Below are 17,219 nucleotides of genomic sequence, written 5' to 3'. Positions count from 1 at the left end.
CAGTGTAGCCCTCCACTCCAGAATTGGCGTGTCTGCCCACCTTGGAGGACTGGTCTACCTGGGTCGATTTGGGTAAGATTGGGGAGATTCTGTTTCTGAATTGGGCCCTCTATTTTGAGGGTGATTTGATTCAGGGTAGAATCTGAATTACCCCCAATTCAACCCAAATCGATTTGAGGTCGAATCAAATTGTACACGCCTGCTTACAAGTTCTACAGGAGTTCTATGCATTGAGTCAAGAAAATCCCAAATATTGTTTCAGGAAGCAAGTGTGCATCTATCTGCTTATGTTAGAACATTATGTTAACTTCCATAAATCAGGTTTTCAATATGTTTACCAGATGGGGAGGCAAGAAATTGAATAAATAGCCCAAAATACTGCACAGCACTGAATTCTCAGGGAATTCTGAACTCTCTGAATTCCCAGCCCTGAGATTTCCCCAAATATTGCCCACTTATTATTTTACAGCTTCCAGAAGGGTTAGACTGTAGCAGCAAAACAAAAATAGAATCTTGTGGCCCTTTAAAGATTAACATGTTTATTATAGTGTAAGTTTTCATGTAGTCCACAAAAGCTTATGCTACAATTAGCAATATGTAAATATTATAAAGAAAAGCAATATGGCACATACAAAAGAATAAAAACTTCCTTAAAATACAAAAAGCCCCCAAACCACAAGATTGCCAGTTTCTGCTGCAAATTCTGTGCTTTCACAATGAAGAATATCTGCAATACTGACATGCCTAGCCTAACTGTTCTCTGATCAATATGCATATATGTTTTGTACTTTGAATCTATTGCTACATAAACTTCCTTTCCAAAGACACAAGACCACTGTCTCTATGAAAGCTGTGTTCACACTTCCAGGTGAATTCTATGTGGGGTATGAGGCAGAATCATAGAGCTGGAAGGGATTTTGGAGACTTTCTAGTCTGATTCCTAATCAGTGAAGGAATCTGCCATACAGCGTTAGGCAACCTTGGCTCTCCAGCTACTGCTGAACGATAGCTCCCATCATTCCTGGCCACAATTTATTATGGCCAGGGAAGATGGGCGTTGCAGTTCAACAACAGCTGGCGAGCCAACCCCTGTGCTGCAGCATGCCTGACAGGTGGCCATCCAGCCTCTCTTTGATAACCTCCAGCAAAGGAAAGCCTCTACAGACTGTTTCACTATCAAACTGCTTTTACAGTTAGGAAGGTTTCCTAATGTCTTCCCTACATCTATTTATTTTTTTTGGGGTCATTTCTGCTCATTGTTTCGTCCTGACCCCAGGAACAACAGGGAACAAGACTGCTCCTTCTTCTAGGCCCTTGCTAACTGAGCAAAGAAGAGAAACCTTTTTAAAGTGGTGATTCTCTTTATTGAGCAGGGGGAAAGCAACTGGCCCTATTCAACCCCAGCACAGCATCCCTCCAGTGGCTGTTGCTAGTGTCTATCTTATGTTTATTTTTGGATTGTGAGCCCTTTGGGGACAGGGATCTGTCTTTGTTTATTTTTTATTTCTCTATGTAAACTGCTTTGGGAACTTTTGTTGAAAAGCGGTATATAAATATTTGTTGTTGTTGTAGTAGTCCTCCACATATTTGGAGATGGCCAGCATATGTATCTTCCCTTATCTTCTGTTCCTCAAGCTAAGCACACTCAGCTCCTTCAATCATTCCTAGAAGACCTAGGTTTCCAGAGCTTTCTTCATCTTGGTTTCCCTGTTCTGAACCCCTTCCAGTTCATCAATGCCTTTCTTAAATTGCAACACCCAGAAACAGACACAGTACAATTGGTTATTTTAGAAAAGATGTCTGCGACACCAATCAATGTGTTTATTGTGTCCATTTATGTTCATCCCATTCTGGGGCTCCAAGCAGATCTGCCTGCCCTGTGCTTGGTTTAGGATTGGGACACTCAAGAGACGATGCCTCTAGAAAGCCCTCAGGCAGGTCATAAAAGAAATAGTGCTCTCCCATAGCTGCTCCTCAGCAACTGGCATTCAGAGGCATACTGCCCCTATGCACTGAGATTCTAATTAGCCATTACGGCTAGTAGACCTAGATAGATCTCTCCTTCTCCATGAATTGGTCCATTCCTCTTTTTAAAAATATCTAACCATGGCTATCACCACAGTTTCCCCCACTTATAAAGAGGAAGCTTTGATCTGCTGAACACACGGGACACACCATGGACAGCCATGACCAATGACAGAAATTGTTTATACTTTCCCCAAACAGTGCATTGTCTCCCCACTGCTCACTGAGATCATCGGTGTGGGTGTGTGTGGGCGTCTTTGGGTGCCACTGGTTCATCTGGTGGAGATCTGGGATTGGGCCTTCTCAGTTGTTGCCCCTAAGTTGTGGAACGTGCTCCCTGCCAGATATGAGGGGATTACCTTCCTTGTAGGCCTTCAGGAGAGCCTTAAAGATCCATATTTTTAGCCTGGCTTTTAAGGATATCTGGTTTTAATTTAAATGCTTTTAAATGGTTTTTGATTGTGTTATGTGTTTTTGATTTTAATGTAAACCACCCTGTGCCAATTTGGGAAGGTGGTATATACATTTGGGAAGGTGGTATATACATCAAATAAATACATAAATAAATCACACCTAAAACTTGCAAAACTGTCTTCCCAGAGCTTGCCTAGAATAGAAAACTATACCTTTCTGTACTGAATTAGGGAGGGTGCTTCCAAATCAGCCCTACTACTGATAAATCATACAACTATTTACAGTATCTTGTGCAGCATAGGATTGTCCTCTGCCTCCATACATTCTCTCTTATTTTCTGGGAGACCGAAGCTGCAAAAGACAGTAAGGTCGTTCACACGACCTCCAAGTCAGGCAGGGAGGGTAGGTGTGGGGGAGGAAGGATAGCACCTCCCTTTCCCCCAGATGGTCTCTATTCCACAACCATCGGGAGGCTGGGAAAACACAGGCCAGCCTCCAGATATCCCTAAATATATCAAACAAGGAGTGTGGTGCATTGAGGGATTCTCCCCCAGCCGGGTACTCAAGGTGATGGACTCTGTGTCTGCTTGGGTTGCAGGCAGCCCAAGCAGACACACAACCAGGGACCGGGGCGGAAGGGTGCACTCATGCCCTTCTACCAGGGTAAAAGCTGGGGTAATAACCCTGGGCTGCCCGGAGAGGCAGCGCCAGAATCAGCTATGATCCCGGCGCTTCACACGAGCCCTACCCAGGTATGGCTGCTGAAGCCTGGGTAGTGCTGCTTGTGTGATCAGCCTCAGTGTGTTACACCAGAGGAAATAAGACAGAAAAGCAGAAATAACTTAAGAGAACACAACCCCCATGTGGGGTGAGGTTGGGGGAAGCAGAAGCAAGAGCCCGAGTCCGCCCCGCTCCCATTCCACAGGTAGGTATATAAATATGCATTGTATTTGTAGGAAGTCAAGGCCTGGACATATCTGGGAGCAAGGGTGCCCAGCTCTAGAGGAAGCGCTTGTAGTCTTCATGGTAGAAATAAGGATCCCCCTCAAAGGGAACGGGTGGGGGGTGGTTGTAGATCCCCATCAAGAAGATCCACAAGGTGCCCAGGCTCAGAACTGGTGTGACCAGGAAGAGGCAGAGGCGATCCACCGTGCGGGCAATGCGGCTCCAACTGTCTTTCTCCTGCAGGTGGACACACAAGGTTGCAAAAGGTCAGAAGACCACCGGACCCTTTTCTCCCGCAGGCACCACAATGCAGTTCCAGCTTACATTACTTGCCTCCCAGCACCACCCTGCTACCACATGCCAGACCCTGTTCAGTCCATGCAATCCAGACCATAGCTTTTCTCAGAAAACAACTTGTCTCAGAATGCCCTCCCACAGCCCTATGAGCGGAACAGAGTCCTATTGGTCCGTTTTTGTGGCCTGCCAGGGGTAGGACAACCAGGTGCAAAGGAGGCCAAATGGAAACATTGCTCTTGAAATAAATAAATAAATAAATAAATAAATAAATAAGAAAGACTTGTGGAAAGCAAAACTGCTCTGATTCTAAAATTAAAGCCTTAACACCCAACACCAGGGACAAGAGCTTATTAACGGAAGTCCATTCAGGAATGCTGCAGATACAGGCAAGAGAACAGGAAGCAACAGATTAGTTTTCTAAAAGTGTAAGGAGGAAGTTTCTAATTCGGAACATAGGAACAGAAACATAGGAAGTTGCCATATACTGAGTCAGATCATAGGTCCATCTTGCTCAGTATTGTCTGGCAGCAGCTTTTCTAAAGTTGCAGGCAGGAATCTCTCTCAGCCCATATCTTGGAGATGCCATGGAGGGAACTTGGAACCTTCTGCTCTTCCCAGAGCAGCTCCATCCCCTAAGGACAGTTTCTTACAGTGCTCACACATCAAGTCTCCCATTCATATGCAACCAGGGCAGACCCTGCTTAGCTAAGCAGACAAGTCATGCTTGCAACCACAAGACCAGCTCTCATCTCCAGTTGAAGAGACAAAAGCAGGGGTGTATCTAGGATGGGGCAGGCAGGACATGTGCCCCGGGTGCCACTTGAAGGGGGGCACCATTTTTAAAAATGAATTTTTTAAAAAAAATGGCCACTGAAAACAAAATGGCCACCACATATGCTCAAATGGCCTCTGCAAGGCCCTAGTATCTGGGAAAAGTCAAATTCTCAATTTATTTTTATGTAATAGTGATGCTACAATGCATAGTAGAGAATTAGACAGGCACTTCTGTTTAGTTTTCCAAGTACACCTCCACACAGTATTTGGGTATTTCATGAGCCCCAGCATACTGAAATTTGTAGTTTTCGAACATTTTTTGGTCTGGTACATCTACTACTAAATCGTTTTTGAAATATTAAAAGATTAACGAGCTTGACTTGTATTTTTCAGCTGATATTATAGTAAAGTTATCTGAAAGATGGTGTCAGATGTTTGGACAGGGGGTGCAATTTCAGTGCTTTCCCTAGGCGCTATTTTCCCTAGATACGCCTCTAGACAAAAGCCCTGAAAAGCCTCAGCAGTGCTTTGACAGCCCACACTGGTCAAGTTGGAACTGCGATTGCAATTTATGTTTTTAGAAATAGCCACAAATCTGCTCTGAAAAAACACAGAAAGCAATGGGTTGGCAACAACATTTCTGAACTAAAACTGGGAAAGAGCAAAGGCAGAGGTTCTCAACATTTGGTCCCCAGATGTTATTAGACTACAACTCCCATCATCCACAGCCATAATAGTCTTTTATAATGAGATAATGGGAGTTGTTGTCCAACAGCATCTGGGGATCCAAGGTTGAGACCTCTGAGGCTTCTGACCTGATCGGAGGAACCTAAGAGAAACAGGAACACAGGAAGCCATCTTAAGGGTCCATCTAGCTCAGTGTTGTCTACCTTGGAGCACTGGCTCTTCAAGGTTTTAGGCAGGAGTCTTTCCCTGCCCTGTCTAGAGATGCCAGGGATTGAACCTGGGAACTTCTGCATGCTAAGCAGGTGCCCTATCACTGAGCTATGGCCTCATCCCCAATCAATGAACATGAAGCGCCTTGGCATGCCCACATCATTGAAGTTATTCTTGTCTCGTGTGTGCTGAACAATGAAGTTGGCCCCAGTGATTGCCGGCTTGATCTCGTTGTAGAGTAGCTCCTGCATGTCATCCACACCTTGAGGTTTTGGCCCTGGGGGTGCAGAGAAAAGAGAAGGGGGTGAGTGGGGTACATTCAGGCAACAGAAGATGCTGGGTCAGCCGCCAGGTGCTGGTGGCAGATAAGTTCCACTTTTGTTAAAGTTATATCCCACTGCCCCCACCCCCATCCTGAGTAAGCCTCACCGCCCGCTACTGTAAAATAGTGCCTGCCACTTACCTATAGTTTTTTTTTGGGGGGGGGTTAAAAAAGGAATTTGCATTATAAAATAATTAACATTTAAAAAATAAACATTGTTCAGTTAATTGGAGTTGCCTTTTTAGTCATACAAAAAGTGTCTTAGTAGGTGGATCTCAATCAATCAATCAGTCAGTTAATTATAGGCGGTAGTTTGGTGGCATCTCCCTTTCAGAATATGTATTTTAAAAGTGTTGCTACAGGAGTCACTAAACTAAGGCTTCAGAAAAGAGAGTAGGGTGGCTGGTGTCCATGGGATTTCCCCTCCTCCCCCCCCCCTCGATTCACAACAACCCTGTGAGGGAAGTTGGACAGAAAAAGTGATTTGAAAATGCAGCTTAGGATAATCATTATTATGCTTTTAAAATTATTCATTTGGGAGTGATATTTCTACGCTGCTGTTTCATTCAAAGAATAGCACTGGGAGAGAATAATAAAAATGCTTATTCCAAATGTTTAGGTCTACTAACCAAATGTACAATCTAATAAAGATATTAAATCTCCCAGTGAAATACTGTATTTGGAGAACATGCTTTGGTAGTAGGTATACATTCTGTTTGAAATCTGAGTCTGCGTGAATGTCCTATAGCTGTGTGCAGATGTCTGCTTGAGCATACAACGGAGGAGGAGGAGGAGGAGGGAATCCCTTCATTTTAGCAAGATACAGATCATGAACAGAGACCTCACAAGTCCTTGGGTATACACAGGTGGAGGTTAGGATGGGGCCAGTGAGTGTAAACCCAGAATTCTCTCTCTATGCATTCAGTTATACATTTGCCCAAATATCCAAACCAGCATAATCCCTTAGGGTAGTAGTTTCCCACGCTCCCCAGATGTTGTTGAACTACAGCTCCCATCATCTCCAGCTACAATGGCTGCAGCCAGCCATAAGAGTATGACAAATCTAGGTTCAACAACATAAGAGCAGCTCTGCTGGATCAGACTAAAGGCCTTTCTATTTCAGGAGGGAAACTAACTCTGCAGATGGAACTTTTGTTTAGCTGTAATGGTTAATATCTGCCTCTAGACCTCTTTCTCCTCCAGGAATTTGTCTAACCCCTTTGGACTAGGGGTTCTCAAGCTTGGGTCCTCAGGTGTTGTTGGACTATGACCCCCATCATCCAGAGCAGCTTCTGGCTCTGGATGATGGAAGTTATAGTCCAACAACACCTATAGACCCAAGCCTGCCTGAGAACCACAGCTTTCAACCAATGACCCATCCCCATCCTTATTCCAACCAGGGGCAAAGCTCACTTGCTGGCGTGACCCGGCTGGTCAAGCCATGCCTCTCCGACTGCTTCTCGAACATGAGTTCACTGCGGGACTTGACGGTGAAATACTCCTCGGCCTTGACAATGTAGCCAATGGAGCTGCTGCGCCGGATCTGCAGGCCGTCCTGTGGCTCTGGCTCACTGTCAGCTGGCTGGGACATGTGCAGGAGGCGTGGCAGGGTCTCCAGGAAGAGCTGTGGGGCAGGGAGAGGGTTATGGGGAAGGGATGGGTGAAGAAAGGCTGGCATTGCTTAGTGGCAGGCTCTAAAAAGCTAGCTGGATGTCTGCTCTGGTTATAGTGGCAAGGTAAAGGGAAAGTGTGCCGTCAAGTCAATTTTGACTCCTGGCGCCCACAGAGCCCTGTGGTTTTCTTTTGGTAGACTACAGGAAGGGTTTACCACTGCCTCCTCCCACGCAGTATGAGATGAAGCTGCCTTATAATGAATCCGATCATTGTTTCATCCTACATTGACTGACTGCGACTCTCTAGGGTTTCAGGTGAGTATTTCCCAGCACGACCTGGAAATGCCGGGGACTAAACATGGGACCTTCCGTATGCAAAGCACATGCTCTTGAACTCTTGGCTTTTGCAGCTTTGCTCCTTTATGCAATTGGAAGGGGGTGCTTCCTCCCCAGTGCAGTACGAGGTGAGTCAACTCCAGTAGTGGGGAGTTTAAACTTTTGGATCATCCCACTTTTCAGAGTGAGTCAGCACAATACATCAGCCAGTGCTGGGGACTTTCCAGATTACACCGTACAACAGTGTCTGTTAAGTGTGCTTCCGTACTGCCTGTGTTTTGACATCACAGTCCCTGCACTGTCAGCAAGCTGCCATTCACATTTCTGTTGCCTTCTTTCGGGTGTTATCTTTGCGTTACAGTGCTACGCTACGACATTGTTTTTTTAAAAAAATAGCTGTCTTTTCCTGTTGTAGAAGGTCCGTGCAAGCTAGAAAAGACTGTCCCTCCTGCTAGTGGCTTTGCACAACACCCTTTATTTACGGTTTTGCAAGGTTGCCAGAACCTAAGGGGTATATTCGTGGGTCAAATGGGCCGTAAGCCAGAATTTGGCTTTTTAAAAAGCCACTCAGGTTTCAAGACGATCCTGCCAAGCCGAAGTAAACTACTGTTGTTGTAGCATGTAATCTGGAAAGTGCCTTGCAGGGGGGTAGCACAGAGGGTCCCTCACATACCTACCTGCCTGCCTGCCCCATCCCAATTGCCTGGCCACCATCCACCCAGCCACCAGTCAACCATCATGCCTCCCTCTTTCTCCTTTCTCTGTCCCCAGTATCGGAAAAGAGCTGGCACGCACGGGCTGCGGGAGCAAGGATCGGTGGGCGGACAGACAGCTCCCGCAGCCCCATGTGAAGAAGACAGAGATTATGTTCTAACAGCAGTACCTGTTGATTCTCCACCTGTGATGGTGCGATTGTAGCTCCAGCACTGCCTTGGGAACGACACAGCAGCCAGTTGGATGCTGGCTGTGCTGTGTCTGTTTTGCCCCACCACAGGCATGCTTCAGGCAGGCTGTCCACCTTTTTAACTATGTCAGTTTCAAAGTGGAATATATAAATATATCTGTTTATCCTTCATATTATCTGTATTCTTATCTTAATTATCTTTTTTTAAAAAAACTATTCTTCACTTTATTTAAACCAAAACCTACAAAAATTCAAACACAGTTGCACAGCTGCTTCAGGAATGGAAGTGTGGTGTGGTGGTGAGGTCACAGGCACTAATCAATACACACTTTCATCAGCTGGATTTTCTCTTTTTCAGACTGAACCATGAAACTGGCAGACTAGTTTTTCAGAGTTTATTCTGGTACACAAAAAGGTACACTTCCTTGTATTCGATGCTTCCAAACAATCCTCCCTGCTCTAAAAATGTCATATCTATCCTTGCCTGATTAATGGAGTGTATAAGCACTGGTACCACTTGGGGGGCAGCACTGATCAGCAGGTATACTTTTGACAGGCATCTGTAATTGATACTAAACTAGAAGTGGTGTTAGACACTTTATTACCTGGTTTTGGGGTTTTGTTTTTTTTAAAAAACAACACTTTGATATAGCAGTCTTATGGGGACCAAGTTCTGATCAAGCCCATAGCACAGAGGTGTTTTAACCCTTTAATTCTGTGCTACTTTTCTGCCTAAATTTGCCACACTTGATGCTCCTGCAGACCTCTGGGGTACTTTGCCGCACTGGCACAAAAACCCTTCAGAAACTCTTGAGAGTCTCTCAGGGGGAGATTATTTGGGGCAGGAAAAATAACAACAACAAAGGGTCAAACAGCATCTCCCTCCATGCCTACCTTTGGATCAGGCCACTGTGTAGCTATACTGTTAAAAAAAAATAAAAAATCCTCAGGCGGAATGATGATGTGTTTAATGCCACATTGAGTTTGACCCTAAAAGGAGCAATGCCAATGTCACTAATCCCAGCATCCCTTGCAAGTGTTAAAAAAGGATGCAATTCGGGCCAGTCTGTACAAACCAGAGCTGCTTGGTCAGCATTTGTCTAGACACGGATGGTGTTTTCAAAAGGCACTTCTGCTCAGTCTGTGGCAGAACATGGCGGACAGGGACTGCTAGATGTGTTGGGCAAGGAAGGCAATGAGGACAGATAATCAGAGCTCCTGATAACTTGCATTGCAATACGCACTCCTGAGCAGTCCTGTAAGGCTGCCTCCTAGAAAATGTTCATTTGAAGTAGCACTACTTCTGCTACCTGGGCGCTTTCCAGATTACTCGCTACAACAGAGTCACTACGTGTCCTCCAAGTGTGCTTGTGTACTACCTGTGTTTCGACATCACAGTCCCTGCGCTGTCAGCAAGGTGCCATTCACATTTCCAATGCCTTATTTCGGGTTTTATTGGTGCGTTACAGTCCTATAACATCACATGTCCGGGGCAAAAAAAAAATACCACCTGAATATCCCCATTTTAGGAGTTTTATGCAAGCTAGAAAAGACTGCTCCCCTGCTAGTGGCTTTGTGCAACTAACATCTTCAACCCTTTATGTTTTGAATGTGATCAACCAAGCCGAAGCATTTTACCGCTGTTGCAGTGGGTAATCTGGAAAGCGCCCCAGGCAGGTGTTTCGAAAGCTCAGACTGCAGCCAAGCTACATGTCATATTAAATGCATAGTTTGACCCTCTGTGCTTGGGTCCCCCCTCACTGCGGGGATTCCTGACTGCTCCCCCCAACTCCCTCCACCACCACTGCCATGCAAAGGGGGATGGGGGGGGAGTCAGGAATAGACCTGCAGTTGGAGGGGAGAGACTTTCCCTTTTGCCATGGTCCCAGTCTGGATTTCCCCTAATTCCTCCATATTAAATGGTTTAGCAAAAGGACTGAGAAGATGGTTCTCTTTACCAAAAGGGCTCAGCTTCCAAAAAAGAGACACAAGGGCCACAGCCACTGAGAAGGACTGGGTCACTATACTGGGATGAACAGGGACAGATGCTTTCTGTTAGTTCAGTATAAGAGAAGCAAGCCACCCTTTGAAGGATACCTCAGTCTTGGCCTTTTTAGCAGGAAGGGTCACATGGCGGAAGTGTCTGGGAGTGCCTTTAACCAACGTTGGCTGGTATGTCAGCTGTGACCTTACCTGGAGAAACCAGAACTGAACTCTGTCATCATGCACTGGTCATATCCAGATTGGACAACCGCAATGTGCTCCACATGGAGCTGCCTTTGAAGACTGTTCAGAAGTGTTCACTGGTTCAGAAGGCTGCCACAAGGATGCTTGTGGGCACTAGTCACTACACAAGTATTGCATTTATCCTGCGGGAGCTTCACTGGTTGTCATTTTGCTTTGGGCCTAGATTCAAAGTTCTGGTCTTTACTTCTAAAGCTCTACATTACTGCGGACCAGGCTATCTGTTGGACTGTTTGGTGGGGACCAGAGATAGGGTTTTTTCAAGCGTGACCTCCCCATTTTTAGAATGCCCTCCCAGAAGGGTTTCATCAGTCTCCCCCCTTGAGTAGATTTTAAAAGAACTTAAAAACCGTCTTTTGAAAAGATGGTTTTAAAAATTGGCTGTAATTTATTTATTTATTTGACAAATTTGTATACCGCCCAAAATGTATATCTCTGGGCTGTTTACAATAAAATAATACAAATTTCTGGCCACCATTTTGTTCATCAGAATAGCTCCTCTAAAAAAGAGAGAGAGAGATATGATTTCCAGCTGATGTGGGGGCATTCCAGGGCACAGCGTGACTCAGGGAGAGCAGTGAAGCATAGTGAGGAGCTTCCCCCTGCACACACCCCTCCCATTTTGGCTGATTTTCAGCAATTTTAGGCTATTTTCCATCTGACCAGGAACCTAACTCTCGCAATCCCATAGCCCCCAATGCCTTGATATTTGCAGTTTCCGTATCTGTGGCTGCAGCTGGGAATGGAACCCCTGCGAATATCAAGGTCCTCTTGTATTTAATTAAAAGCCTGGGTGAACACATGTATCTTGACTGCCTTTTAAAAGGTTGTCAGAGATGGGGAGGCTCTTATTTCAGCAGGCAGCACATTCCAAAGCCTTGGGGCAGCAATAAGGAAGGCCCGTCCCTGAGTAGCTACCAGATGAGCCATTGGCAGCTGACACTCCTGTGGCAATAGTTTTATTCCTGACAGCTGTTTTATCTTGTGTATGGCTTATATTACTGGCTTTTATCTTTACTGTGTTTTATGACTATTCATTGTGTTTTATTGTGTTTTATTCTTTTATTATGGATTTTATGTTTTTATTGGAAGCCACCCCAAGCAGCAGTGTGCTGGAGGGATGAAATATAAATTAAATAAATAATAAATAAGTAGTGGCAATGGGAGCTTCCTTCCTGGGGGAAACAGGACTGAACTGGAATCATGGTGACAGGAAAACTTTGAAGTCCCTGATTTGGATTAGCCTGCAAGAGCTGCTATTTCAGGTCTATCTTGGCAGCAATTTATTCCAACATCAGCACAAGATGAGACATTTTATGGGCATCTACATGACATGTAAACATGTTGCATAATCTGCCCATATGAACTGGCAGGAGCCTCCATTTTACATCTCAGACTCCACTCACAGTCCCACCATTGACTGAGACCCAGTTGGCAGGGAACGGAGACAGGGCCTTTTTGGTTGTGTACCCCCAGCTTTGGAATGCCCTCCTTGACACTGGACAAGCTTCACCATGCTCCCTCTCTTAAAGGTTTTTAAGAACACTAGAAGAGGCATTTTAATATGTTTGTTAAAGTAAAGTTGTGCCGTTGAGTCAGTGTTAACTCCTGGTGACCACAAAGCTGTATGGTTTTCTTTGGTAAAATACAGGAGGGGTTTACCATTGCCTCCTCCCATGCAGTAGAAGATGATGCCTTTCAGCAGCTTCCTACTATATCGCTGTTGCCCGGTATAGATGTTTCCCATAGTCTGGGAAACATACCAGTGGGGATTTGAACTGGCACCATCTTGCTCGCTAGGCAAGTTATTTCCTCACTGCGCCATTAGGTGGCTAACCCAATATGTTTGTAGTAGATTTTGAATTTGTAAATTTGATTTTAATTTGACCTTGTTTTCAACTGAATTTCATAAATTTTATATTGTTTTATCATTATTATTAATTCTTGTAGATGCGTCTGTCCTGGATGTGTGGGGATGTGTCCCGGCACTCAGCTGATTGGCTGGGCGGTGGAGGTGCTGGATTGGCTGGGCGGCAGAGGCTCGCACGCAGCAGGACTCAGGAGGCTGTTGAGTCACTGCTGGGAGAAATGGCGGCAGGACTGGCAGTGGCAAGGAGGAGGAGGTGTTGGCGGCAGGCCCTGCACGGCCGCCAGGGTCAGGAGGTGGCCAGGAAGAGGAGGAGGCAGTGGCAGGAGCGAACGGGCTGGCAAGCCAGCCAGAAACCATGAGCGGGGAGTGAGGAGCAGGGGGAGAAGCGAGCCAGGCGGGCGTCAGAGATGCCCAGGGGAAGAGTTAGGGAGAAGGGACTGAGGTGGGGGTGGGGGGGAAATAGTCAGGGAGAACTAGGGGCGCAGATGCTATGTGCCTGGTCAGCTAGTTAGTGTTATTGTATGTGAGCCAATCTGAGCAGAATTGTACTGGAGGAATGGGATACAGATATGATAAATAAACAGATTTCTTTGTGCCATCTGCTGGTAATCCAATGAAAAGTTGTGACGTTTCCAAGTCACAATAAAAGTAGGATTGAAAAGGCACAGCTTTTTAATGAATTGTCAGCAGACAGCACTAAGATATTACATCATGAATGTAACCATCATGTAGATGCCGCCTAAAATCTCTTGTTGTAATTTGTGCTCATGCTGGAATAAATTGTCTAGCTGGATCCTCAGTTACAAAGAGCAAGCATGCCATTAGACCTTACAAGCAGGAAGTTTTAAGCATTTATGTACTGCTGTCAGTGTTTCCCAAATTTCTGATAGCTGAACCACACTCCCCCCTTACCCAAACTAAGACTGGAGGCACACTGTACGCAAAAAAGGAGGCAAGCCCAGCACTGTGACACAGGCAAAGATGCATCCCGCGACTCTCTCCAAGTGCAGGGAATTAGTGCTGCATCTCTATATTGGGAGGAGTTGAATACTCCAATGCCCTACAACCAGCAGAGGTTGACTGAAACACCTTAAAAGTGACTCATGCAGAGTCATAGCAACCAGACTCCCTATGTGGGCCTACTGGGCTTATTGACAACTCTAATTATTTGCCATAAACTCCGGCAAAAGAAATGAAAGGCGACATCAATAAGGGATGCAAAAAGAGAGTTTGAGGAACAAATATAAGTGTCAAGAGGAATAGCAGAATAGATAGATAGATAGATAGATAGATAGATAGATAGATAGATAGATAGATTTTAAAAATATATTTTTTGATATATTTTTTAATATATCAGATGAAGAAAACCTGCCAGGGAGGAGATTAGGCAATTAGATGATGAGTGCATGAAAGGGATTATTAAGGAGGATAAGGAGACTGCAGAGAAACTGAATGAGTTCTTTGCATCTGTCTTCACGGCGGAGGATACAGACCATATACTTACTCTGGAACTGAGCTTCTCAGGCTTAGAAGCTGAAGAACAGGGGCAATTTGAGGTGATGAGAGGGGATGTTCTAAACTGTCTTGAAAAACTAAAGATTAACAAAGCGCCATGGCCATGGCACTTTCCAGATTTAACTCCAAAACAGGGTCAGGACGTATATGTCTTATGTGTGCTTCCATACTTCCTGTGTTGTGACACCGCTGTCCCGACGCTGACTGCAGGGTGCCGTTCATATGTCAGATGCCTTGTTTCAAATTTAATCACTGCGATTTAGTGCTATGACGTTGTTTATCCAGCATAAAAAAGGTGTCGTTTGTCCGGGTTGTTAGTTTTTGTGAGACTGCCCTCCTGCAGGTTTTATGTTTTGACTGCGATTTGCCTGAAAGAGGCATTTAGCTGCTTTTAAGCGGCTAATCTGGAAAGCACCCAGATGGCATCCATACAAAAGTTCTGAAGAAACTCAAATGTGAAATGGCTGATCTAGCAAAAATATGTAACTTGTCCCTACAGTCAGGCTTTGTTCCAGAGGAGTGAAAAGTGGCAGATGTAACTCTGATTTTCCAAAAGGGATCCTGGGAGATCCAGGTAACTACAGCCAGTTAGCTTAACTTCTCTGTTGGGTAAATTAGGAAAGCATACTTAAGGACAAAGTTGTTAAACATATACAGGTGAAACTCGGAAAATTAGAATATCGTGCAAAAGTCCATTAATTTCAGTAATGCAAATTAAAAGGTGAAACTGATATATGAGACAGACGCATTACATGCAAAGCGAGATAAGTCAAGCCTTAATTTGTTATAATTGTGATGATCATGGCATACAGCTCATGAAAACCCCAAATCCACAATCTCAGAAAATTAGAATATTACATGGAACCAAGAAGACAAGGATTGAAGAATAGAACAATATCGGACCTCTGAAAAGTATAAGCATGCATATGTATTCAGTATTTGGTTTGGGCCCCTTTTGCAGCAATTACTGCCTCAATGTGGCGTGGCATGGATGCTATCAGCCTGTGGCACTGATGAGGTATTATGGAAGACCAGGATGCTTCATTAGCGGCCTTCAGCAATTCTGCATTGTTTGGTCTCATGTCTCTCATCCTTCTCTTGGCAATGCCCCATAGATTCTCTATGGGGTCAGGTTTGCTGGCCAATCAAGCACAGTACACTGTATACTTTTCGGAGGTCCGATATTGTTCTATTCTTCAATCCTTGTCTTCTTGGTTCCATGTAATATTCTAATTTTCTGAGATTGTGGATTTGGGGTTTTCATGAGCTATACGCCATGATCATCACAATTATAACAAATTAAGGCTTGACTTATCTCGCTTTGCATGTAATGCGTCTGTCTCATATATCAGTTTCACCTTTTAATTTGCATTACTGAAATTAATGGACTTTTGCACGATATTCTAATTTTCCGAGTTTCACCTGTAGAAGAACAGGCCATGCTGAAGGAGAACCAGCAAAGGTAAGTCTTGCCTCACTAACTTTTTGGAGTTCTTTGAGAGTGTCAACAGGCATGTGATGGATAAAGGTGATCCGGCTGACATAGTATACTTGGACCTCCAAAAGGTTTTTCATTAAATTCCCCACCAAAGGCTCTTGAGTAAACTTAGTAGGCATGGGATAAGAGGACAGGTTCATGTGTGGATTGGTAAATGGTTGAAGGACAGGAAACTAGTTGAAGGACAAGTAGGAACAAATGGACTGTTTTCACAATGGAGGGAAGTAAGAAGTGGGTTCCCCCAGGGATCTGTACTAGGACCGGTGCTCTTTAACTTGTTCGTAAATGATCTAGAAGTTGGAGTAACCAGCGAAGTGGCCAGATTTGCAGATGATACCAAACTCTTCACAAAACAAATTGTGAGGAGCTCCAAAAGGATCTCTCCAAACTGAGTGAGTGGGCAACGAAATGGCAAATGTGGTTCAATGTAAGCAAGTGTAAAGTGATGCATATTGGGGCAAGAAACACGAACTTCAAATATACGCTGATGGGATCTGAGCTGTTGGTGACTAACCAGTAGAGGGATCTTGGGGTTGTGGTGGACAGCTCGTTGAAAGTGCTGACTCCATGTACGGTAGCTGTGAAGGAGGCCAGTTCCATACTAGGGATCACTAGGAAGGGGAATGAAAATAAAATTGCTAATATTATAATGCCCTTATACAAAACTATAGTGCAGCCACACTTGGAGTATTGCATTTATTTCTGGTCACCACTCACCACACCTAAAGATGGACATTGTAGAACTGGAAAAGGTGCTGAAGAGGGCAACCAAGATGATTAGGGGCCTAGAGCACCTTCCTTATGATGCAAGGCTACACACCTGGGGCATTTTAGTTTAGAAAAAAGATGACTGTGGGGAGACATGACAGAGAGGTCACTAAAAGTTTTGACTCAGTGTGCGGCAGCTGTGAAAAAAGCAACTTCCATGCTATGGATCATTAGGAAGGGGATTGAAAATAAAAATGCTAATATTATAATGCCCTTATAGAAATCTATGGTGCAGCCACATGTGGAGTACTGTGTACAGTTCTGGTTACCATATCTTAAGTAGAACATTGTAGAACTGGAAAAGGTGTATAAGAAGGCAACCAAGATGACCAATGGCTGGAGCACTTTCCTTATGAGGCAAGGCTACAACATCTGGGGCTTTTTAGTTTGGAAAAGAGGCAACCTTGAGGAGAAATGGTAGAAGTGTGTTAAATTATGCATAGAGCAGAGAGAGTGGACAGAGAGAATTTTTTTCTCCCTCTCTCACAACACTAGAACCAGCACTCATTCCATAAAACTGAAGGCCAGGAAATTTAGGACCAACAAAAGGAAGTACTTTTTCACACAATGCATAATTAATCTATGGAATTCTCTGCCACAGGATGTGGTGATGGTTACTAGCTTGGATGGCTTTAAAAGGGGCTCAGAAAAAGGAGGACAGGTCTACCAATGGCTACTAGTCTGGTGGTTATAGGCCTCCTGCAGCCTGAGGCAAGTTTCCTCCAAATATCAGTTGCAGGGGAGCAGCAGCAAGAGAGAGGGCATATCCTCACCTCTTGCCTGTGGACTTCTCAGAG

The 17,219-nt window shown here is 44.7% G+C and overlaps 1 protein-coding gene across 5 annotated transcripts in view; it reads right to left on the bottom strand.

Annotated features, from left to right (window-relative positions):
• Positions 1-522: 522 nt before the first annotated feature.
• The window catches only part of CHRND (cholinergic receptor nicotinic delta subunit), a 41,387-nt gene continuing 24,690 nt past the window's right edge, over positions 523-17,219 (bottom strand). For all 5 annotated transcript variants that reach the window (XM_053311719.1, XM_053311723.1, XM_053311721.1 and 2 more), the window contains 3 exons: positions 7,088-7,298; positions 5,511-5,629; positions 523-3,621 (listed from right to left, as the gene is read on the bottom strand). In XM_053311719.1, the coding sequence (XP_053167694.1) occupies positions 3,439-3,621; positions 5,511-5,629; positions 7,088-7,298 (513 nt within the window). In that variant the 3' untranslated portion in view covers positions 523-3,438. The remainder of the gene's footprint in view (positions 3,622-5,510; positions 5,630-7,087; positions 7,299-17,219) is intronic.

This window comes from Hemicordylus capensis, chromosome 3 (assembly GCF_027244095.1).
Source record: "Hemicordylus capensis ecotype Gifberg chromosome 3, rHemCap1.1.pri, whole genome shotgun sequence".
Taxonomy (NCBI): Eukaryota; Metazoa; Chordata; class Lepidosauria; order Squamata; family Cordylidae; genus Hemicordylus; species Hemicordylus capensis.
The sequence above is the reverse complement of the archived record's forward strand: the minus strand, read 5'-3'. Positions and strand labels throughout refer to the sequence as shown.